Here is a 24265-nt window from a genome sequence, read left to right as displayed (position 1 = left end):
GCGGCCCGAGTTGTGGGGACAGCGGGACCTTCCCCGCCGTGGGGTTGCGGGGTCCCCCGGGGCGGTGGTGGGAGCAGGCTGGGCATCGCTTGGGGCAGCCAGCGGGGCCCCGGGGCTTCGCCTTTACTACAGCATAAAGAGGAGCGCGGCTACAGGCGCCGTGCGGCCTCCGGGGCAGCCGGTTGTGTGCCCCGGACGCTCCCTGCTGCGGGGCCCTCTTTCGCCGGGTCCTTTCCCCGAGCAGTTCCCCGTCAGGGAGTAGGCCTCGCAAGGCCTCCAGGCCTAGCCTATGTCTGCGTCTTTAAGACTTCGATTCAGACTCGTTTAGGGAAAGCCCGTGAGAGCCGTGAACGCAGTGGGAGCGTCGGGACGCATCAGCTCTTTAGTTTGTTGATAGCAGCTTGCTGCTTTTAATTTTACTGTGTGCTATGCTGGTGCCTCTTTATTGCAGAGACTCTTCAGGCAAGCTGGGGACAGCAGCGCTGCTGGAGGCAAGGTGCTGTATGCGTGCACACGGTGTGTGCCTGGCAGGCAAAGTAACAGACCCTGGGTCTTATGTGAGCAGCGTGAGACATGGAGCCTCTTTGAGGAGATGTTCTTGCAGCTTTTGACTGTGGTTTTCCTTCTGGGAGGAGGGTCTTTAGAGGTATCTGCCTTCTTTGTAGCAGATAAAAGTTGCTGCCTGTCTTGTCAAGCCTAGATGTTTCAAGCTGTCAGTCATTACAGTATTGTGTGCAGAAAGCATTTTTGTGACAGAGCAGAGCATGCACGTCACCATTTTGCAAAGTAGCCAAGAATCCTGAGTGAGGCTTTCATTGACTACTAATCTAGAGCAGAGAAGTTGTACCTTTCCATTGGCTGCTGAGCTGCCTTGCAGAGGCTGAGATGTGACTTTTTGCTTCTCCTTTTATTTCCTTACCTCAACCAACAAGGTCTGAAGAAATTTGTTAATTTGAGGCACTGATTGTGACAGCATGACCTTGTATTCTTCTTTGACCCAAATCTGATAACTTTAGCAAAAGAATGCAAAGTTGTAGACTTGAGGATGGGGAAAAAATGACAGGGTTCAGAAATCAGTAGGAGTCAGAGATGATTCTTTGCTTTTACGTGTACTTGCTACCTTTTCTCTTTTAAGTGTGTCTAATTCATGTCTGTTGTTGTGATGTAAGTGTCTCCCTTGGGCTGTAGGGCTCTGCTGCTGCGGAAGAAAAATGCATTATAAATGCAGATGAGCTAGAATAAAATAAAAATCATAACAGTATTGGATTATATCAAGTAAGTACACTTTTTTTTTCTTTGTAGCCCGATGGCACCTGTAAAAACTTTGGACAAGAGTGGAGTGGTACTTTGTTCAAACAAATGCTGTGCCTGATTCTTATGTTGTTTTATGTCTGCTGAGAGTAGTGGCAGAGGTTGGTAATATATGCCTCAGAAGCTTAAATGCTGCTTCTGGAAAGCATTGGAAGAGTATTATAGACCTCAGTTTCTCTGTAAAGTAAACGCCATTCTCTATGATACACTAGTGCTGCATTAATTGGTGATTAGGTTCCCTTACTGTCCTAACTGGTCTTCCTTCTCAGGCTTACACTTGAGCTGAAGTTGGTTAATCCAGAAGTGTATCTTGGCACTTGAAGCAGTCTGTGGCTTTGTTGCCTTCTCTGCTTTTGCATCTTCTTTTAGTCTTAGACCACTGGTCCCAGCTGCATTTGTAAAACTTCCTACAGCACTGACAGGCTTTTCAAACAGTATCCATGGAAAGTCCAGAGCATGACAGAAAACTTTATTGAGACTTTTAGTGCAGACAGGGGATACAACCGCAGATGATAGTGTATTCACATAATAATCACTGTGTTCTGGTGTGTATAGGTGCTCATGGTCCTTTGACAGCATTTCTGATCCCTTACATGCGTTGCTAGGACAATATCCTCAGCAGGTTGCATATGCTGGCTAGATGGTGGTCCCTCTAGGCAAACTGTGTGTGGTTAGCTTTTAAGTAGCCACTTGCAAGATTGGAGATAACCAGACATAGGATGCTGGGGTTAGTGCTAATCATCAGTAGCGTGTAATTTTTCTTGCATGTTTTCTTTGAGCGCTGGTGGTCAAGAATTACTCCTTATGATGGCCAGGTGAGTGTTGCTAATGTGCTTAGATGGCTTGCAGGCAGCATGGAAAAAGGTACCATTAGAAAGCAAACCATTTTCACTACATTCTGTCTGTCTGCAAGTGCCATATGTATATAAGCAATTTCTAGCTCATTGGACTGCAGAAGGACGAAGTCAAAGCCCTTGGTTGTATTAAATTTCTAGACCTGGTTAGAACGTGGGAAGAACACATTTAAAGCTTTTATCTATTTTTGCACCAAACTAATGCCCACTTCTATATTACCATCTTGTAGCTCTTTACATTGGGGGGGTGTCTGTGTCCATATGGAGGAAGGAGCAGCTTTGAGGAAATGGTTCCTGGAACAACATCTAAGCTCTTTAGACAATGACTGCATAGTTGGCTTCTTGTGCTTGACAGTTCTGCAGACAAATGAAGACGGTTTCAAGGCCCGCTATATTTTTGATTAACATTTTTAATACGCAGAGACTCAGGCAAGTGTATGTACATCCATGTATGGAAGAGGCTTATTGTAGAAAGATTAGCAGCACACTTTGCTTATAACTGGGTGTTTTGTGTCTGTTAATCCTAGCATCATCCTCATTTGGGCTTTGAAGCCTGTGATGATAGGGCATGAAACACTTGGCTTCTGATGCGTGTGGTGCTACTTATGAATATCAAAGAGGGACCTGTCAGCTGAACTATGACTATTGGAGCCCCTGTTGTGGCAGAAAGCTCCATAAATAAACAGCAAGTAGGTGTGTGCTTGTGCTAGGAGTGCACAAAAAAGGAGCTGTCTGCAGAAGTTCCAGTTTTTGCTGTGCAGTTGCAAGGGAACTCGGCTGAAAGGGAGTGTTTCTACATTCTCAGCATCAGTCAGAACCACAATGACATCCCAGGCATTTTTGTGTTAAGTCTCTCTCCAACAGTAGTAAGGCACTGTAGCAGGGTGCTCCTTTCCCTTCCTGCCCTGAAGTAGCCTTTGCTAGTGGCCATGTTCCACAGATGTCCTTGACAGCGTTGGCAGAGAAGTCGGGCATTTTCCCTGTGTGCTGGGAGAGGGTTTTATTGTTCAGAGGGTACAGGGAAGTTCCCCTTGCTGCTGCTTGTGCCATATGTAGGCTTGGTGTAAATGGAAGTTGTTGTTCTGGGACTCTTGAGCTGACAGCTTTCATTAAGGTCAGTGTTTTGAGATGTCTGAAATCGAGCAACTAACTCGTGATGCTGGCATCGGATGAAGAGGTTTGGTTCATCAGTCATGAAGTACTGAAGTGAATGGAGTCCCTGGAAACCTCAAAACCTCTGAAAATCTGCTTTGTTTTGGTACACAAAACTCTTAAGTCTGAATGGTTTTCGTCCAGCTTTTGCACAAAATGAGGGGCAGGAAAAAGAATTTCAGCAAGTCTTACATGGTTGGTGGTTTTACACTAAGGCCTTGATTAAAAAAAAAAACCAACAAAACAAACAAATAAAAAACCCAACCAAAAAACCCCCAACCAAATGTAAAACTCCCTGGGCCTCTCTTGTGCTCTTGGAACCAGCAGCATCACATCTAACCAACCTTGGTCAAGAATGAGATCCCTCAAAATAGTATAAATATTCCAAGGGAAGGTCATAAATACTGCATGAAGTAATTCTTGTGTCTGTTAGCATCCTTCCCACAAGGTATCTCCCCGCATATTTTACAATAAAGTATGATAAAAGCATAAGACATAACATTGGCTTTAGGGCAGTGGCTGTGCCTGCATAATGATTGAACTTTGTTTTGGTCTGAGATTAAGACAGAGATTCACTTCCAAGCTTTGCATTTTCTCATGTGTACAGCCTAAATAAATCATCACTGAGTCCTGATGGGCTTTTAAAAGTGGAAGAGATCAAATATGTACAAAATATTTCAACATACCAAGTGTGGGAGGGTGTCCAGTCTGTAGCATTAGTGCTGATCAGTGATTCAATTAGTGTGAAATGCATTTGCAAACACTTTACTTGCTGCCTGTGAGAAATGGATTGATGGTCCCAGTCTCTGGGAATAAGAGGTGGGGAGTAATACTCACAAATATTTTCATGCCCAGTAGATGGGAGGTGGAATAGTTGCCTTCCTAGTAAGTTCTCATACACACAGAGGTAAAAGTCTTTATAAATACCACCCTTGGCTTTCAACCCAAAACTGGCCTGGGCAGTGAATGAAAATGCTTGGAAATAGCATGACTTCTGCTAGTAAGAGGGCAATGAAAGAGTGTGAGAGAACTAAAGCAGGAGGACTAGATAAGGAAGAAAAGCTTTTTTTGCTTGGGAGATTTGAGTGAGAAGGAGAGCTAACAGTCAGTGAGAGTGAGTGCGTTGTCCAAATCTACGTGGACAGGCTCTTGCATCCTGACAGGGATGCTATTGCTAGGATCCTGAGAAGACTGTATGCTGGAGCGGGGAGGGTTGCATGATACTTTGTCTCTGATGTTCTTGGTTGGTGTTGATAATGGAGTAAGTCAAGTCTGTTGTCTTAGATCAGGTGCTTCTGTGGCTTTGCAAATCCAAGGCTGTGTTGTTGGCATTCTGGCAGTGATGCACTTCGTTGGTTTTTGCTGGATAAATGCCATTCTGCTCCCAGCTGGCTGGTAGACCAGGTGTTAACTTGTCTAGTAGCATGTTGTTCGGCAATGAAGAACAAGGTAAACGGTTTGTCTGGGACTGTGGTACTGCTAGTTGTGTCCTGGGGTGATCCTGAAGTAGGGTGGCTGCAGTATGTACAGGAGCAGCAGAGTGGGACAAAAATGAGTAGTTTTCCCTTGCTGTCCCCATCCTATCCCCAGGAAATCCAGTCCTGTAACCAGTTTTCCATTTCTTCAGTAGGTTCCATGTGAACAGCACTCAGGGCTGGGCTGCAAGAGCAAGAAGGCAGGATGTTGTCAAGACCAAAGCCAGGGGAGTCCGAGGCAGACCTGCTGCACTTTCAAAACCAGTTCCTGGCAGCCAGAGCTTCACCTGCAGTGAAGATTGTGAAGAAAGCAGACAAGAGGAAGGGGGAGGAAGGGAACACAGATGCCGAGAGACCCTCACTACAGGACAGCAAGGATGTAGTCATGTTGGATGGTAACTTCCTTTGTGGGCTGCTTTGAATTACTAGGATTCTCTGCCCCTTTCAGTGTGTTCCTCAGCGCTTGCCTTTTCACCTCCCTCTCACAGAATCACAGAATCATATAGGTTGGAAAAGACCTTTAAGATCATCGAGTCCAACCATAAACCTAACACTGCCAAAAACCATCACTACACCATGTCTCTAAGTACCTCATCCAAACGTCCTTTAAATACCTCCAGGGATGGCGACTCAACCACTTCCCTGGGCAGTCTGTTCCAATGCTTGATAACCCTCTCGGTGAAGTAAAATTTCCTCAACCCAGTGTTGAGGAAATTTTCTCAACCCAGTGTTGCTTTTGCCCTGCATGTGTGTCCTTCTTGCAGTATTGTTTGTTCTTAGCCTTGTTGGAAAATGCACTTGTTCAATATTAACTAGCATCCAGTAGAACCATCTTTCCAACACGTTGCCTTTGTCTATATATATCAGCTGTCTGTGGTACCTTGCCAGCTTCAATGCAAGAGGTGTTTTCTGTGATTTGTACCCACTGGACACTCACCGCTTATTTGCCATCTATCCAGACCCTGTTCTCAGTGTCTTTGAGATTTAGCTGTGCTAACAGCTCCAGCTTTCAGCCAGCAGATCTGGCTTGATAAGCTTCCTTCCTGCGGTTTTGTTTTTCTTCCATCAGTAGTAACTGTAACACTTCTGTCACGTGCTTAATAGTCTCAGAAGCTCAAGGTGCTTTCTTAAAAGCAACAATTTAAATCTTGCTGTGCTTGGTTCCAGGTAAGGAAAATATGATCCCAGTTTATAGATAGTGAAGAGGAGGCCTTGACTTGCTCATGATCATACAAATCACTCACTGTTAGAGCTGGCAGTGGAAATGTGCTTTTCTGTGCCTGAACACAACCTGCAAGGACACTATTTGTTTCTGTACAGCCTTGCTTCTTCCCTTAATACTTGCAGTCAGGCCTCAGTACCCTTTCCTGCTTATGCAGCTCTTTGAAAAGACCTTGGTGCCAATACCTAAATAATAACATTCTTGAGCATGTTTCTCTCCACTACCCAGTGCAAGTCAGAGACAGAGGACTCTTAATTGGTCTTATTGCTTCCTCATCATCTTTGTTTCTCATCAGAGCAATAATAGGTGCTATTAGGGAGCCTTCGTCTGGTACCTATTGCACAGTAGTTATATATGAGTAACTTGACTACTTTTTTTCTTATTATTTCCTCTCCCCAGATTTTCCTGATATTCTCCCAGCTCTAACTCCAGCTCCTCCAAAAAAGTCCAAGATCAAAAATGCCTGTGTCCACTTCGAGGATGAAGATCCAGAGGAAAGGCTGGAGAGTCATGATCAACACATTACAGCAGTCTTCAGCAAAATTATTGTATGTCTGGTTTTTATGTGATGGTCTAGTGTTTTCTTCGAATGCTGTGAACTAAGCAGTGGACAGGCATGAAGGGCTCTGTTGCTGCTTTTTATTTCTACAGTGTAATGAAGTAGTTGTAGCACTGTAGGCCAGTGTCCTGGAGCACCTTGAAGGAAAAAGCTCTTTGGGTATATTTTTGCTGTCAGTTAAATATGGGTTTGAATCTGCTCTCCAGTCCAGACTGCCTACAGGTCACACTGCTTGCATGTGGGCGTGTGCTCTAGTGTGGATTTGGGTGAGTTTCTGGACTCTCTAAGGGGGATGTTCTTATTGCTCTGCACTGCCCCAGGTTTTCCTTTATCTGATTCTGAGTGTTGTGTGGAGTTTGGTAGCCCAGCCTTTTGGAAAATAGCCTCACTTTGGCTCTAAATAAGCACAAGGTATTCTGAGCCTGACAGTGATGTAGCAGAAAGCTTGTGAGCTGCAGAGCTGCGAGATTTTGAGTCCACTCTTAGGTAAATGATATAAACATGTCTGGCTGTTGCAATGGTTTCTACAGGGTTTGATTTTTTTGCTGCAGGAACGAGACACGAGTGCAGTAGCAGTGACCATGCCAGTGCCCACAGGAGACCCATTTCCAAGGACGTTTCACCGCTCTGAGATAAAAAGTGAGGTAAGATTGGGAGCAGCTGTTTTATGTTTTACCTTCATTAACAATTAAAACTTCCCCACAACAAAGCCTAATGCTTGGTGGGTGGTAGGGCTCAAAATAAGTGGCTTGGCATGCTGGAGATTATGAGCTAGCTCAACATATCTCTGGCATTGCCACCTTAGTGTAGGAGAGAATTCTTCTACCAAGCTGCCATCAAGTAGGTACTCCATAGTCTGCAGTTAAATAACATTGGAATCCTTACAGTTTAGGAGAAAGGCAATCCCCTTCAGCTAACTTTAGTGAGGTGGATCAAATCTGCTGTAATAGAATTGATCCTGTTCTGCTTGTTTTTCTCTGAGGAATAATCTCTGCTAATTTGTCCACTGGGTTTGATTAAGTCCGTGCTTACTGAAGTTGCACCTGATTTTCCTGGCGTGACATTTGTGTATGGTTGCACAGATTACCTTTTGCAGCTTTTGGGATTTTGACATAATTTTTTTTTTGAGGCTGTAAAACTGGAAGGCATGGCTGCTATCGTCAGTCGTTGCTGTAGTAGCAAGAGCTGCTAGCTGAGTGGGAGTCAGATGCTGGGAATTGGTACATGATTGATAGCTGTGGTTGCTTTGAAGAGGTAGCTTATTTTGAAGGACAGCTTTTTTGAAAGGAGAGAGTAATACTTTTTAAACCACCAGTTCTGTTTACCTGATGCAGGAATGCACAAAGCAGCTACCAAATGTTCAGACTGCCTTTTAAGCTTCTTCTCTGTACTGGGGACGTGCAATAGTTTTTTTGCTTAGTCTGCTTTGGATTTCCTGTGCATCCTGTGCAAGGCTGTTCAGAGCCATGCCCTTCTATCGCCTAGGCAAGCAGCACAGTAACTTAGTCAGGATTATTTTAGCACTACTTGCCTACTTCTTACTGCGTAAATCTCTTCACCCTGCTGCTCTCTAATCACCTTATAAGAAGCCTGTTCGAAGCCTGTGGTGAGCACAGTGCAGTACAGCCCCATTTATCCTCAGAAATGCAAAGTATTCAGCTATGCAGGGTTTCCAAACAGCAGGAAAGCTGGAACTGTTGTGTTTGGTGATATTTTAGGTGTACTTGCCTGGCTTGAATTCACTTATAATTAATCCTTGTCTAGGTAGCAAAAACATTCATGTTTTTGTCTCTATGTCCTAGCATTAAACCATGTGTTAAAAAAAGAATAGCGCACACACAGAAAAGTGCAGGTGGCTGCCAGCAGCTTCTCTGTGTCATGTTCCAAAGTCTGATCTGAGGGTGTCTTTAGGATCAGATCTATACATTTGTTAGCGGCAAGTGTGCGGGGGAGTCTGGAGAGGAAAGTGGTGACACATGGCTTCCCTGTTTGCAGGTGAAGGTGGGATCTGGAAGAAAAAGCATCTTTGCACAAAAGATGGCAGCGAGAAGAGCTGCTGAAAAGGCAGCAACAGCTCCCTCTGCTGCTGAGTCCGTGCAAGTAAGATCAGCTGCTCCGGATGCCCTGGATCCTGAGGGGTCAGCAGGAGAGGCACCTCTCCCCAGCATCACGGATGGTAAGTGGAGAACGTTCTGCTTATCCAGCCTACCGTAATTACATGGCCTTAGTAACCATAACATCAGTGCACCTTATTTTTAAATTAGGGTAGCACTGTTGTCCTCAGCTCAGGAATCTCAAGGTCACTTGGAATGTCTGTGGCATGACAAGGATTTGAAATGGTCTGAGACCCAAATTAACATTCTAAAACTTGGGTTAGCTTTCTCACTGGTTTCCTTTTTGCTTCACACAGGGCCAAATAGATTTATTTTTCAAGGTTCTTGTCCTCCTTTTCCTCTCTGTTATATGTAAAGTTTTTCTTGTTTCATCATTGATTTCCACAACTTTAGGAAGAGGGTTCTTTTTGTGTCTGATGAAGGTGTTTGAGACCACTGTGATGCAGGTTCTCACTCTTACCTAGAAGCTGAAAGCTCAGTCTTCCATCACCAGATACGCTTGCAATGAGACTGTGGCTTTGCTCTGTAAGGAATGCTGTGAGGCAGTGCTGATGAGTCAGTGCCATCTCCAGCAGGTACTTGTCTGACAGCAATGTGACAAGGAAAGATGAAACCAATTCAACTGGTACCAGCATCTCCAGGGTTTTTTTTTGTTGTTGGTTTTTTGGTGTGTTGGGTTTTTTGTTGTTTTTTTTTGTTTGGTTGGTTGGGTTTTTTGTCTTGGGCAGTCCTGTTTGCTTAGGACTACCATGTGTCTGGGTTTTCCCTGACACCCTCCTTTTCACATTGAAATAGAGGCCGGATGTCATTTGAGGGTTATCACCATTTGGCTAAGCTTTCTGTCTGCCCTGACCCCTGTCAGAGAATTGGTAAGAGAACCCCCAGATGTGCTGTGCATGCACAAATCCACCATCCAGGTCAATGTACTGTGCTTACTGTATATCCTGTTACAATTGTGCATGTGTACTTCCGTCTGAGAAACCTCAAAGGGAAATACAGCAGCCCTATAGCTGTGATCCTCTTGAAGTAGAACACTTCTAAAATGTAGTAGCACAACAGAGGGATCAAAAAATGGCTTGGCCTCCTCAGCAAGATTGTTGCAGCAGGATCACTAGAAGCAAGAGGAGAAGAGGGGGAGTTCCATTTCTTGTAGTAACAATGTGTTTGTGCCTGATAACCCTCAGCCTAGTTGCTGGTGGTGGGAAGCTTACTGAATCTTTTACCAGGTCACTCTGTCTTATCTCTTTCTGGTCAATATGCAAGACAACTGCTGTGGAAATGGCATCAAACCTTACTGATGTTATGATGAGTGTCATTACTGCTGTTTTAACAGGAGTTTGATGCTTTCAGAGTTGGCTGGTTTAGGGTCATAGGGATGTTCCAAGTCACTATATGGAGCATATGAAAACAACATAAGGAATAAAGCCACTAAGTCAGGTCTTTGTATAGTAGGCTACAGGACAGCTGGAGGGTCTCACTCTGACCAAAGGAGTGTGTTACCCTGCTGCTAGAGTTAAATGAAATGAGCCTTTAAAAAGGATTTAGATCAGGTGATAAAGGAGACTTGTTTTTCTTCAGGGTAGGAAAAATGCCCCCCTGCTGGAACTTCTAATATGTTTAACCCTTAAAGGTGAATACATGACACTGTTAGAAGCAAACATGCTTGTGTTGAGAATGGATCCTGTATCACTCTGGAAACTGGTTTACCTAATAATTTTAATTCTCTGTCTCACTCAACAGATATTTACTCGATCATGATTCAGTTGACATGCAAATGTGTTCTTGGGCAGAGAAAGAATCTAGTATTCTCTAACTTGGAAGAATGCTCTGACTCATCAGTTGTGAATTATACTCCAGTTTACCTTTTCTTGCTCTTGCTTTGCATTAGAGAAACAAAATTCCTTTCCCCCCATCCCTCCCCGAACTCCTAAAGAAACAAGGTGGAAATGACATTTTGTTGTGACATGGGATGAAAGCCAAAATATTTTAGTTTTGTTTGAAGCTAAACTACACTTCTTTACTCCTATTTTAACTTGGCTACCAATGTAAAAAAAAAAAAAAAGAAATTATGCAAGCCTGGTGATGACAAAATTGAGATGCATTCATAATGCTGTAGACACTTAAATCACTAACTGCTTTCTCTGCTGGATCTTATAGATGAAGTTGGTGACTCTTTGACCTCTCAGCGGCCTTGTCTCATAACGGGAGAGGGTCTTGGAAGCCAAAACAGTGAGCAGGAAGCTCAAACTATTCACAAAGAGAACTTGGAGAAGCTGCAGTCCATGTCTGAGGAAGAGATCCTGCAGGAGCAGGAAAGGCTTCTGGCTCAGCTGGGTATGTGCTTCCCAGGATGAATTCTAGAGATGTGGAAGTTTACTGAATGTGTAGGCATCCTGAAGTCTTACCAAATTCACAGATCAAAGATGAAAGCTTGGGATTCCTACTCATGGCATATGTGGATAATCTAGCTTCCATGTCATGTCAGTCGCTTATGAGTAAGAATTAAGTGTGAAGGAATTAAAGAGCGCTTATTCCTCAGTGAGAGAGGCCTTAGCTTAAGTCTGTCTTGTCTCCCCTTTGCTGTGGGATAAGATGGTCCATGCACTCTGTTACTTTGCACACCAAATACCTGGTTACATATACATGTATTGAGGTCCTAAAAATGTAATTCTCTGAAGCAGATAAGAAAGCAAAGCTATTCTTACGTTGCGTGTAGCAATGCTGAGGTGAGAGAGAACCTTTGATCTTCCATTTAAAAATACCTAAGACTTGGGCCAGAACTGTCAGTACTGGGATAGGGGAAACGTATGGGCATGTGGGAGATTTCAATTCAAATCTGTACTTGGCAGAGCAGAAAAACTTACAGCTAGTCTTGAACTTCTTGAAAAAGTGTTTTAATTATATGGCTGTTGGGTGCAGGTGTTCTGGCAGGGGTCTGGTCTCTGGTTTGGAGCCCTGTCCACAGTGGTGATCTGGGAATGCCTGTCACTTACAGCTGATGACAAGATGGGGGAGAACACCGGGTGGGGTATGTTTGATAAGACTTTGTGTGATCTAGGGCAATGTAGAACTTGTTGGCATTGGTTTCAATGATTTTGTACGTTCAGGAAGAGCAGACGTACAGATGTAGGTGGCAGACAAGGGTTTTTGAAATTCTCATAATTTCAGATTCTCTAGCATCAAATTTAGGTGTGAGTGGCATTTTAGATGCACAAGTCTCTTGTTGGTTTAGCTTAAAGATCATATTAATGATCTTGACTGCATTGCAAGCAGCGTGGGTATAACTGCAAAGGTGGCAAAAGAACTGTGCAAAATAACTGCAGACAGAATGTTTGGGTACATCCTTCATTCAGAGAGCTGAGCTCTCCAAACTACCTGAGGTGAAAAAAATTTTTTTTTTATTAACTTCACTGCTTATAACAATGGCATGTATATGAAAAATATCTTGTTTGTCCACTTTCTTCTTGTGACTGATTTGTGATCTTTGCTCCTTGTCCCCACCACTCCATCCTTTGGGATATTAGTGAAGTGAATACTTACGGAGTTTAAAAGGGATAGGATGTATTTTAAGTGTTTTTGAACAATAAAATATCTTCTAAAACAATGTATTTTTTTTATATGCCCTATGGGTTAAAATTTTAGATCTTGCAGTCTCTGAGGCCTTAAAGAAACTGGGAGTCATTTTGGCATTCCCAAAATATCTGTGGTTAGGGAATTATGCACAAGGAAGCAACTCCTAAACTAAATTGCTGTTTTACAGATGAACTTGGGAACTGGACAGGCACAGAGATGTGGATTAAAGAGACTTTTTCTCCATGTTCAGGAGAGTGAATAATTTGTGGGTGTTTAATGCTGCCCAGTCTCTGAATTAACCTCTTAGTTATGAAGCAGATGAGACTCCATGGTGTAGAGTATGAGGATGGGTAGGCAATTCCATGCTGGGCAGTGTCTTCAGGGTCTTATTGTTGATACTGTTCTGTTTTTGCCCATGGAGACCCAAGAAGTAGACTTACTTTCTGACATACTGTGCACAGATTGACATAATCAGTGACTTGTTTGTCACTGTTTATGTGAAATGAAGAAATAATGAATATAGTCTTTTCTTTGCTGTGTATAGTGAAGTGTGAGAAAGTGAGAGCTCTGCTTGCGTGCTTTAATGAGACTGGGCTGAATGCCTCTCCTTTGCCAAGGGGGGTTTAAACTGCATCATGAGGAGAGTGTGCAGCAATCACAAGTGTGGGATAGATCCCTGCATCCTCTTTGAACTGTTTCAGAGACATGGGAGTTGTTTCCTTTTTGGGATGACTTCTCTCAGGTACAGAGCATTTCTGAATTGCTTGTCCTTTGTCCTCCAAAGAATACATAACCAACGTAGGTGTTATATTCTGTTACTTTATACATCTCTGACACTGCTTATTGGAGTATCTCTGTACCTTTTAGAGGCACAATGCACAGGCTCTTACTGTTCACCTCTGGCATAAGCATCCCAACACCATCTTCTAGATAAGAGTATTAGAGAGAAAGTGGACTCCTTCAAAAATGATGTGGGATATCTGTAGCAGATCTGAAAGTAAAATGATGATCTTCTGACATTTTCCTATTTTAGAGCCATACAAATATTATCTGTCCTTCAAATTACCCCTACTTCCCAAATGTTCCTTTTCTCCTCCGAAGCAGGCAGAGAATGGCCGCATCTGTTTTCTGGATGTTGTCAGACCATAATTGACTCTCAGGATGGGGAGTCAGTTCAGAACAGACAAGATCTTCTTCTCCTAACATAATATCTAGATCATGCACTGTAGTTCTAGTGCAATTCAATAAAGAGCAGGTAATCTTTTTGTGGTGTCTGTTCTGTGTATTCTCATAACATTCAGATTGATGCCACTGAGCGGTCCACAGACAGGGTAGGCAAACTGTCAGACCTGGGTTCCTCCCATAAATCACAGACCAGAATTCTCTCCACGATGAATAGTCTTGTTTGGATTTGCCTTTTTGAGTGGCAGTGAGGGGGAAAGAAACAATTACCTCTTTATTTGTAAGCTGGGAGAGTAACTAGAATTTTTGTGGTTGCTTTACCTTGGAAGACATTTATCAGCTCTTTCTCTGGTGTCACCTCACCAGTCAGTTGTATCCAGCTTATGTACTCAAGAGGTCATAAAGCAGTTAAGAGCCTCAGTTTGAAAAGAAGTGATGGTACAGAAGAAGAGGGCGTGTGGAATGGGAATGAAAAGACTAAAACACAAATAGCAGGAGCTATAAGCTTATCAAATATTTTAAGACTTTCTGTCACTTCTTTCTTTGTCTCTTTGTCAATACTTGCAGATTCCAGTTTAGTTGCTTTCTTGAAGTCACGATGTGGTGGCAATGAAGGCCAGAAAAAGGAATTAAAAATGCAACAGAACAGACCAGAGGAGTTTGTGGAATCTTTTCCTGTGGCTCAGCATGGTGTAGGGTCATCTCTTTCCATGCAGGAGTTGGGTCTGGAAGAATCTGTAAGGAAGGAAGAAAATATGAAGGTAGAAATCACAGGTAAGAAACAAAGAGCATGTTGTTAACGTTCTGAACATAAATGTAAGGTTTGTATGGTGTTTGCATCACTCCAGATTGGATTGATGTGGCACTTTGTTAGTTATCCAACTCAGAATTTTATCATGATATTTAAAAAATACATATATTTTGGGTTCAAGAAAGAACATCTCTGTTATTTCTAGCTGGGCTCCATAGATTAGAAGGGTGAAACACTATGTAACGGAGGTGAGCTATTCAGTGGGAGGTCTTGCTTTGTTTTTGAAATTTGTTCTGAGGTCTCTGAAGGGAAAATGTGTTTAAACTAGGCGTCATTGCTCTTCTATTCAGTCGTGTGAACAGGGAAAGAGAAGGGTGTGGTAGTGAGATTCAGCTGCTGCTTGAATAATTTCTTTTAACTGGGACCAGTTGGGGACAAGAGGGTGTTGGGTAGGTAAGAGTTAGTGATTTGCTTATAGCATAGCATGGAGATGACAATCAATCTCACTTCAGGGAAATTGCTCATATAGTGCATGTATGTCTTATCATGACACTGCTTCTGATGGCCCCACTCTGCTTGTCCCTCAGAGCTCATGCAGTGATTTCTACAGGATGCAGTTCTTTTCTGTGTGCTGTGGATGGAGGGAAGTATTAAAGTGTAGAGTGTTCTTCAGCTTTTTTGGAAAAATTGTACAGAGCTGTTGCCTCTTAAGACGGAACTCTTTTTAATACTCAATATATGCCTGTATGAGGAGAAGGCTGCTTTATCCCCAGCAGCTAGAGCAACCCATATATTCTCATGGCAGAGAAAAGAAGTGTTTTCCCCTTAAGCTTCTGCCCTTATTGTTGCTTTCCTCACTGCAGTTTTTTCTTTAGCAATTTCTTTTTCTCTCTTTTGATTTTAGGCTCCCATTCTCATCTTCTCCACACTTTTGTTCATAGGATGTCTCTTTCCCTTGTTAACATGCTTCTCCCCCAATTTCATGGCAATTTTTGGCTGTCTCCATCTCTTGATCCTCTCTTCTGATGCATTCTTTGTGTCCCAGTGCCACATGCAGACTGATTAAAGAGGTCTCTGAATCACTCCCGGATTTCAGCTTAATGTTTGCAAGAGATAACAACTGTTTACCATTTTCTTGATGAGAGGGATGAGTCTGAGTGTATGTGTGTGTACACGTGCAGGAGAAGGAAAGCTGATTAGCCTCTTATTGAGGAGAACACTTCACTGAACAGTCCTTTTGCTGTTTCTCCCCAAGTTTTACTTTTCCATGAATCTATCTTAATCAAAAGGACTATTTTTAGTTCTTGTTAGTTCCAGAACAATCAAGTGCACAAGCAGCACCAGGTTAAGTGACATTCTTTTACTCGCCTGGGAGCAATAGAAGCAGGTTGTTCAGCCTGTAAAAGCTGAACAAGATTGTAGTAGAGCTCTTGGGAATAGCTCAGTGTTCAGAGCGTCGTGTGCTGACATCTTTTGCTTCCCATGGAAGACTGCACAGGAAAGAAGAGTTTTCCCAGGATATTTGAAATAACGAAGAAAGGATGAGCTGGAACACAGTTATAAAACCAAGGGAAGCCTTTCCAGCACCTGAGCTTATGCCTGCAGCCCATCTTGGCCAACAGGAGATGTAAAATATTAATTTGACGTTAGCACTTAGTGTTGGGATTTTGCATCTGTTCATGCTCAGAAGTAAACTCATCATGAATAACCTAGCAGAAATGGTCATTCTGCATTTCCCCAGGGAGAGGATGATGACACAAAGCAATGGGATTGCTCAAAAGTCAAACCTGCCTCTCTAATGAGATAAAAGGCTACTGTTTCTAATAAACAAGATGGTGAAGCCTTTATCCAGCAACTTGTAATCTTATCAAATGGAAAAGTAAATTCTGGCACCAAGACAAAAGGGGAAGCAAAGCAGAAAGGGAAGAGGTTGGGTGGTGGCCTTTAATATAACCCAAGTCTGAAAAAGTTCAGTGCAAATGTTGCATTCACACTGTCAGCTTGTGTTTCTGTAAAGGGATTTCTCAGTAACTGAACAATCTGCTGATGCCTTGGAATATATATCCGTCTTTTCTTGTTGACAAGATAGTAATACTAAGGGCTGGTGGTAATATGTGTAATCCTATTCATAGAATGATTAACTCACCCCTATCAATTTAGTGATTAATGGGGAAAACAATTTGTTGAATTACAAATGTCAATAGATTTAATTTTTCTGCTGATTTTATTTCTTCTAGTTTTGCACCTACCACCCACAAACATTCCACTTTCTTACATTTCAGATGCTTTTTCCTTCTCTTCAATTAAAATGTGTGCTGAGCCTTTGGCTGAAATTCTGTGGAACAGCTTTCTGGCTGGGGAAGATAACACTGTGCTTGGTTCCTTGCCTGACTCAGTACCACATTGATCATAAAGGGTGAAGCTTCATCCTAGAAAGGATGAGTGCCCTTCCTGAAAGTTTATCTGCTAATTGGAGGAAAGTAAAAGGTTAGATTTCAGGCCAGTTATCAGCAGGAAAAGATCTGATGAGAGAAGAGCATCTCAATGGGACTCATTGTTCCTTGCAAGAGAAGACCAGAGCACTAGGATTAATAGCTGCAATGCAAATGAGTTCTGGGCTGCTCCAGCAGGAGTGATGCTGCTGCTTTTCATGCCCTCACACTGCCTGTTCCTATCCTTATGTGTGATTTCTCTTGAGATAGCAAAGACTTCTTAGCTCATCTCTTCTCATGCTGGTATGGGATAGTATCCTAGTAGGAAAACGTTACCTTTCCTAGTGTTCAGATTATTTCCAGTTACATCTCTCCTGTCCCTTCACTTGAGAGATTCTTCCACGTGCTGATCTCTTTCCTAGGGCAAGTCTTGTGATGTCAGGCATAAATGTCTTGTTTCTCAAACTCTTCTAGACAAAGTTCTTTATAAAGTTAAATCAGTAATTTCTTCCTTTAGTACTTCCTTTAGCACCTTTGAAATTCTTGTTCAACTGTCCAGTTTCCTCACTGAGCTGTTTCTCAGGCAAGCTGTGTAAATTTTCAGCTGTTTTGGTCTTTTCTTCCCAAGCTGATCTCAAGCCTTTAGAGGGGGACACAGAATGAAGAGCAGCATCGCAAATGCGTCAAAAGCACGAATAGTGGTGTTTGTGCTCTCTCCATTGTATCTAGGCTGAAATCATACTGGCTTTCAATAATTTGCTTGGACCTCTCTGCATTAATATTTTGAATCATTTCACATCTCCCCTAACACCCCCCTCCTTGAATGGTATTAGTTTGCTTTCTCAAAAGGCAGGGCTGGTATTATTTTTCTGCCCTGGTTCTGATCACTTTGCCTTATTTGTGTCCTGACTTCTGTTCAACTTCTCCCAAATTAGCCTTGTGTGAATTTCATTACAGTGCTGTTTACTTCCTCTTCTAGCTCTCATGAAAGATGAAAACAGCTTTAAACCTTTGATGTTTATACATCAGCCAACATCAGTCTGAAAATTGTTTTCTTCTTATTTTACATGAATCCTATGTTTGATGCAGTCTTTAAGCCAAGTAGATTGGCAAAGAGGGAATAGTATTTTCTTCATCCCTGCCTTGGAAGGTAAGACTGCCATTTTCCCCCCTCCCCCCAAAGGTGATGATCTGCCTGTGAAGCCCAAGAAGGAATGGATTCACATGGACAATGTGGAGTTTGAGAAGCTGGAATGGATGAAAGATTTGCCCTCACCCCGGCAGAAGAAAACCAAAAAGGTTTGAAAGCAGAAACTGGTATTTTTCATGTTTGTCTCTGGATCGTGCTTTTCAGCAGCAACGGTTTTGAAGGCTTCAAAATCTATTCCTCTGGTTACTCAGTCTGTGAAATTTCATCAGGCTGAGAGATTCCCCAGTTTCTTCCACAGGGTGGGATGATACATGGTCTGTAGTGCTCAAGAGAGCTAGGAAGTGAGAGTCTAGCAACTGTAATCTGGGATGAAACAGGTCTGAAAGCTAAGAAAAAAGGAAAGAGTGGAGCAAATTTTTTTTAAGAACTTGAGGCCTGACCTGGGGAGTTTTTGAACTGTCACCTTCCAGCAGTTGATGTAAGAAGTGGTATTTTAAGTGGTGAATGGAGCAGATGGCAATAGAAATAATCTTTTTCTCCCTCCACCCTTTTATTGTAGGGAATGCAAGCTCGATTCAGTTTAAAAGGAGAATTAATTCCTGCAGATGCTGATTTACCAACACATCTAGGCCTGCATCACCATGGAGAAGAGGCAGAGGTAGGTGTAATGTAGTAGAGCACGCCCATTTCAATTTTCTGTGTTTGATTTGGCAGCTTCCTTTTGTGTCAAGGCTTTTTAGTGACAAAAACCTTAGGAAAGTGCGGACAGGTGAGTTTCTTTTGAAACAAGCTCCTGAAGAGAAGTTGGGTCTGCACGCATTAACTGTTTTGCTTTCAGAAAACTCCATTCATGCTTTTTCTCCTTAATGCCATTAAGGGTCTGTGGTATTGGAAAAAGGTGCGTGTACATCGTTTTCTTAAGAAGTCAGTTTTCTTCTGTCACATTAATGATTAGAATCTCTTTTGCAATCGCCACAAAGCAGCAAACAACATTGCATTGCAGTTTATCTCCTGTTATGCAGTATTTCACAGTTAATCTTATTCTAAGGGGCCTATTTTTACCTATAACTGAGTTTTTTTTGTTGAGTGGGTTGTTTTTTTTTTTTTTTCCCCTCCCCCCCATTTAGAGGGCTGGTTATTCTCTCCAAGAGCTCTTTCATTTGTCTCGCAGCCAAGTTATTCAACAGAGGACACTGGCTCTACAGGTCTTGGGTCGTATTGTTCAAAAGGTAAGTCAATTTCCATGGAATTCCTCCCCATAATTCAAGTTTCTGGTGGATCAGGGCCCAGATTCTCTGGTACTAGTTGTTTGCTTTCTACTATTCAATGAAGGTGAGGAGAATCACCAGCAGGGCATTCTTTTTCACTGAGGATCTCCTTACTGTTAGAAAAGTTAAGTGTTGGTACATAACAAACTGAGTTTCAGGTTTCTCTAGAGGGAGATGCTTCCAAATGTTGTTCAGCAGCTGTGCTGCAACTTCAGTTCTGTTTTTGCTTTGAACACGAGTTATTTTTTTTGGTGTTACTTTTGTGACAAACAAAAGTAACTTGGCAATGACCCTTTCACTCCTTCAGACCCTTCAGAAGTTGTCTGAGCCAGCTTCGTGATGTGCTTTTTTCTGTAGGAGGTGAGAATGAACCAGCCTACTTGTAGAATGATGTGCCAATAGCATAAAGCAAGATGAATATGTACTTCTGTGCACATTTCCACCTAGCTCTTAGGGGAAGTGCTAACCATCCCTCCAACATCAGTGGAGGCAGAGAAGAAGAAACAGTGTGGTTTTAAGAACGATGGGGCGGAACAGGATGAAGTCAGAAGATGGGTCCAGACTTGGAAAGAAGGGTTTCCTGCATTAAGGAACTGGAGTTTCATACCTCTGTAGAATGAAAGGAGGAGAAAATAAAGGAAAAAAACCTGCACACAGTTTAGGTGCTTTACAGTAGAAATGGGAAGAGGCAGACATGCAGAATGTTGAAGTGTATCCAGTTGAGATAACACAGCTTTAACACTGGCTCTGTGTGGCATACATTTCAGGCCAGGGCTGGAGAGTTTGCTTCCTCCTTGAAGGGCAGCATTCTGCGTCTGCTGCTAGATGCGGGGTTTCTCTTCTTGCTGCGCTTCTCGCTGGATGATGCAGTGGATAATGTCATGGCAGCATCTGTTGGTGCTCTCCGGGCTCTGCTGGTGTCACTCGATGATGAGGTGAGACAATCTATAAGTGCCTGGGTTTGTTTTCATGCTGAGCTGTTTACAGGAATCAGAATGAGAAGACATGGTAAGTAGCTTGAACAAAGGCTTGCTGGATGAGTTAGCTTAATGGTCAGTAGAATGCCATTGCTGTGCTTTGGGACAGACAAAAGAGTGTGTTATCCCAGTTTGAGAGATTCAGATATCTTTTCTCCTGCTTATATTAGTTCTGCCCCATGATTAAATTCAGTGCAGGCTGCTGAGGTTCTCTTCCTTTTGACATCTCTACAATCAAGATCAGGCCACTACTAATGTATGTGTACAATTTAGTTTTTTTAGTATGGCCTCTTACGTTGCTGGCTTATTGCTTTGTAGTTTTCCTGCTTCTGAACAGATTAAATATTCTCCCTGCTTTCCCTTATGCCTCATAATGCTGTTTTCTTTTTCTCTCATTGTCCATTTTCTGCTGTTCTCAAATGCTTTTCTTACACTGGTAAATACCTAATTTCACCTTCTTCTTATGTGTCGATTTTCTCCTTGATGCTTTTTCTCCTGTTAGAAGGTTGAGACTTCTTTTGAGTGCTCAGAGATACTAGAGAGCCCTGAGCAGCAAGATTAAGATTGCTTCTTGGTTGGACAAAAGCAGTCCATTATAGGCAAAGCATGTTGTGGGCTGTGTTTCAAGTTCCTTCCATGAGAGCTGTTCCTGTGTCAGACTGCAAAGGGGCTGGTGATAGAGAAGAGTGGGTAGATCTCAAGAAGCTCCCTGCAACTTCTCCCAGGCCTTTAGAGCTCTCCCTAGTGGGAAGGCAAGAGAAATGAAGGACGTGGTAGACTGGGTAGCTTTCCCCACATCTTGCTTCTTTTCTAAGATATGAGCCTAATGGTGTCCTGCTAGATAGATGAGTCCTGCTCACCCATGGTAGGTAATTAATGCTATGAATCAGCTTTTTAATGTGCTTTTCTTCTGATATTGCTCTGGTTTATAATCGTCTGCAGTGCTCTGATTCTCAGATCAAAGCTTGTGGCGTGATGTCTTGTATAAGTGGGGATTGCTGACTGTCTCAATGCCAAAAGCAGCACTGTGAGTGCTGTGTCGGTATAGTTTTCTCATTTGGAGAGTCCTTCCTAGAGTCTTATGCTTTGAGTTTCAAAAGGTCTCTGAGGAAGGGACAGGGCTGGAAGTCTGGCCTTTTGCTCCAGGATTTATCCCCACTATAAACACAGAAGATCAACACACATAAAAATCATGCTGTCTGAAGGTTTCGTTCATTCATCAATGGCTATGGGAAGGAAGAACCATTCTCTTTGTTTCCTTTGAAGACCCAGATGCTCTGTCTTGTGCTTTTCCTTCTCATGGTGGAAGGAAGGCTATAGTCCCAAACTCTGTATTCCAGATGGACTCATAGCTGCATCCTGTAAGATCAGGCCTCTTCTGACCATGTCATTCACTCACTTACCAACTTTGTTTAATACTGTTTGGTTTTTTTTTTTAGGTTTTTTTTTTTTTTTTAATGTCTGATAATAACTTGCGCTTCCTTGGCACTTCTATTTGAAATTTTTCAAAACAGCTCAGGGTTTAGTTGAAGTCTACGACTTCTTTTCTGATTAATGTGGTAGTTATTTCTGATTGCCAGTTCAGGAAATGGAAATTTAAAGCAGTTATTAAGTAGTGCAAGCACTCAATTTGACTGTCTTTTATATTCTAAAACATTTTGGGGGAAGTAGGACTGCTATGGGAGCAGTCCCCTCTCTGAAGAGTTGAAAGCTCACTTATTGCAGTATTGCCCTAGAACTTGAGAGTGTCTGATACTGTCATTAGCAGTGAACAAAAAAGGGTAATTTTTTTTTTTTATTTGCTGAAGCTGAGGGGTGTTCAAACAAAAGCCAAACAAACATGAAAAAATACACCAGGCATGTTAGTTTAACATACCAATTTTTACATGACCATTCTGTATTATTTTTGACCTAAGTTCCACACAGTTCCAGAAATGGGAATAGAGCCAATAAATGGCAAATTCCAGTTTAACTTCTAGAGCCTTGGTGGTTTATTTATTTAGTTTTATCTGAAACGTTTTCCAGTCAAGCTGCATTTCTGTTACCTGTATAGTGAATTTAATTCACCTTACAGTAATTGCTTTTCATGGTTTCCCAAGTGTGTGTGGGTCACAGGTTAAAATCACTTCCCTGAAAAAAGCATTGCATTCTACTTGTACATGTTTAGAATACCCTTTATTGTGTTCCTGTTTTCCTGGGGTTAGGTGGGAATCAATAAAGCATTCCGTAATCAAAAGCATGCTTGAAAATTTTGTCTTCCACGATTTCTTTGTGAGAATTTTATTTTATGTGCTTTTATGCTCCTTATAGAAATATCTTGACTGGACTTTCTCATGGTACCAAGGGATGGCTGCATTCCCCTTTGTCCCCAATAATGAGGAGGAAGAAGAGGAGGAAGAGGAAGAATTAAATGGAACAGAGAAGTCTCAAGATAAAAAATTAAAGGATGAAAACAAGCCAGATCCAGATGTGGCCCGATATGATGTTGTAAAGGTAAGCACAGAGCTAGACCTGAAATCTTTTTAGGAAAATAGGCTCTGCACAGTGGCTATGTGTGCTGTTGAAACGTTTGTCCTCCTGTGTATGCTATTAAAAACATTCTGAACAAGAATTAGAACTCTTTCCTGGCTGTTGGATGTTATGTTTCTGTCATATATTACCAGGAGGGTAATTTTATTGATGTCTAAAAATGTTGAGACTTGACCTGTGTGATTTCAGTGTCATTAAGTATCTCTAACTTCCTCTAGGGAAACTGGCAACAAGAACACTGATGACCTTGTAGGACTTGCTGAAAGAGGTGCATGCAGACATGATTTTCAAGCTCACTTACTTGAGCTAAAAGTGAAAAGGTTCCAGCCACTATTAAAGTGACCGTATGCATTTTTGTGAAGTTTAACGTGAACATTACAGCTAGGTAGTTCAGAACTAGTTAGATTTGTACAATGACGCTCTTTTTGTATTTGACATAAGGTGGCTACTTAGCATTTCTCCAATTTCATTCTTCATATTTGCATTTCTCAGATAAAGAGTTACAGCATTTGGAAGGGATTCCTCATATATTTAAGCCTAACCTCACATTCCTGATAGGAATTCTAAAAATAACAATCTTTGTTATCTCAAACCCAACGCTGGTGGAGCTGATGCAACTCTCTTGCCTGCTGCAATCATTAAAAGCTGTGATTACATCACTTAGTCCATGTGGCTGAGCCTGTGTTCGAATGGCACTTGGTTAAAAGCTTTACTGGGGAAATGAATTACTGTACTTGAGCACCTGGTCTCATTTAGAGGCTTCATGATTTCAGATGTATTCTACTAGGTGACACTGTTTAAAAAACTTAACAAAAGAGTTGTAGATAGAAGAGATGAGATCAGTTTGTGATTCTGAAAACAGTTGTGTGGTTCAGCATAATGGATTTTAACTTGTTCCAAGTGGCCTGAACTCAGAAGATATTTGGGATAAAATTCTCCACTGTTCCAGTTGTGAAATTCTGTTTCACACCTGCTTGTTGGCTGTTACAACCCAATTACTCTACGCAGTTGGAAAAGGAGTATTTAAACTAGCAGCTGAACTCAGTCAGGCCTAGAACTACAACCTTGCTTGGCTACAACTTTTTAAAAGTATCGGTACTTACGAACTCAGGTGTTGTGGAGTTGCCTTTTCCCAGAACTAGGAATGCATGATGCTGTCACTTAAACTGAAGATTTGTTTCCTAGCACCGCCACTGATCGTGATCTTCTGCTCTGTGAACCATAAAATAAAAATCCCATCATCTCTCTGCATCTCTCTCTTCCTACTGCAAAATAGGAATTGGTGTCTGTTCTCTGCTTCTGTCAGCTTTCTCTGACACAGCAGGTACTATCAGACAGAGTGCTGTGTTAGGTGGAGGTGGTGTCTAGCCAAAATGATTCAAGGAGCATAAGAACCCTTTTCAGCCACATTAGGTTTTAGTAGCCCTTTATAGGGAAGGTTGTTTTCCTATTCCCTGTTACTTACAGTTTTGTATCCTGGAAAACACAAGTATCCAAACCCCACCAGTGGTCTGATTCAGAACAGAAGTTCAGTCGTTCCTGCTCTCTTGAGCTAACTCTTGCTCATTTGTTAGCATACTGGCAAATCCGCAGAAACTTATCTCTTTGTTTCCCCACTGGTAATTTTAAAACCATCTCTCTGCAGAAGATGTAATTGAATCTGCTTTTGTCTTTGAGCAACTGCAGTTCAGATAGCCATCTTTAAGAGCATAATGG

General features: G+C 42.2%; 1 protein-coding gene and 1 long non-coding RNA gene across 5 annotated transcripts in view; one reads left to right on the top strand and one right to left on the bottom strand.

Moving 5' to 3' along the window:
* RPAP1 (RNA polymerase II associated protein 1) overlaps window positions 1-24265 on the top strand; it is a 43700-nt gene that overhangs the window by 66 nt on the left and 19369 nt on the right. Inside the window, exons 2-13 of one of the 4 annotated variants that reach the window (XM_075502746.1) lie at window positions 452-516; window positions 4945-5187; window positions 6414-6562; window positions 7125-7217; window positions 8569-8749; window positions 10845-11021; window positions 14010-14216; window positions 17809-17924; window positions 18335-18433; window positions 18903-19004; window positions 19811-19978; window positions 22331-22513. In XM_075502746.1, coding sequence (XP_075358861.1) covers window positions 4998-5187; window positions 6414-6562; window positions 7125-7217; window positions 8569-8749; window positions 10845-11021; window positions 14010-14216; window positions 17809-17924; window positions 18335-18433; window positions 18903-19004; window positions 19811-19978; window positions 22331-22513 — 1665 coding nt within the window. In that variant the 5' untranslated portion in view covers window positions 452-516; window positions 4945-4997. Of the gene's footprint in view, window positions 1-451; window positions 517-4944; window positions 5188-6413; window positions 6563-7124; window positions 7218-8568; window positions 8750-10844; window positions 11022-14009; window positions 14217-17808; window positions 17925-18334; window positions 18434-18902; window positions 19005-19810; window positions 19979-22330; window positions 22514-24265 lie in introns of those variants that run through there. The other 3 variants (XM_075502747.1, XR_012775910.1, XM_075502749.1) reach the window with 3 other exon arrangements.
* LOC142410359 (uncharacterized) lies at window positions 14046-24106 on the bottom strand. Its single transcript, XR_012775911.1, has 3 exons — window positions 24015-24106; window positions 23653-23761; window positions 14046-14177 (listed from the first exon to the last, which is right to left on the bottom strand). It is a non-coding gene; the product is annotated as an uncharacterized LOC142410359 (long non-coding RNA).

Source organism: Mycteria americana, chromosome 5 (assembly GCF_035582795.1).
Source record: "Mycteria americana isolate JAX WOST 10 ecotype Jacksonville Zoo and Gardens chromosome 5, USCA_MyAme_1.0, whole genome shotgun sequence".
NCBI lineage: Eukaryota > Metazoa > Chordata > Aves > Ciconiiformes > Ciconiidae > Mycteria > Mycteria americana.
Note: the sequence above shows the minus strand (reverse complement) of the source record. Positions and strands in the feature narration are given on the sequence as shown.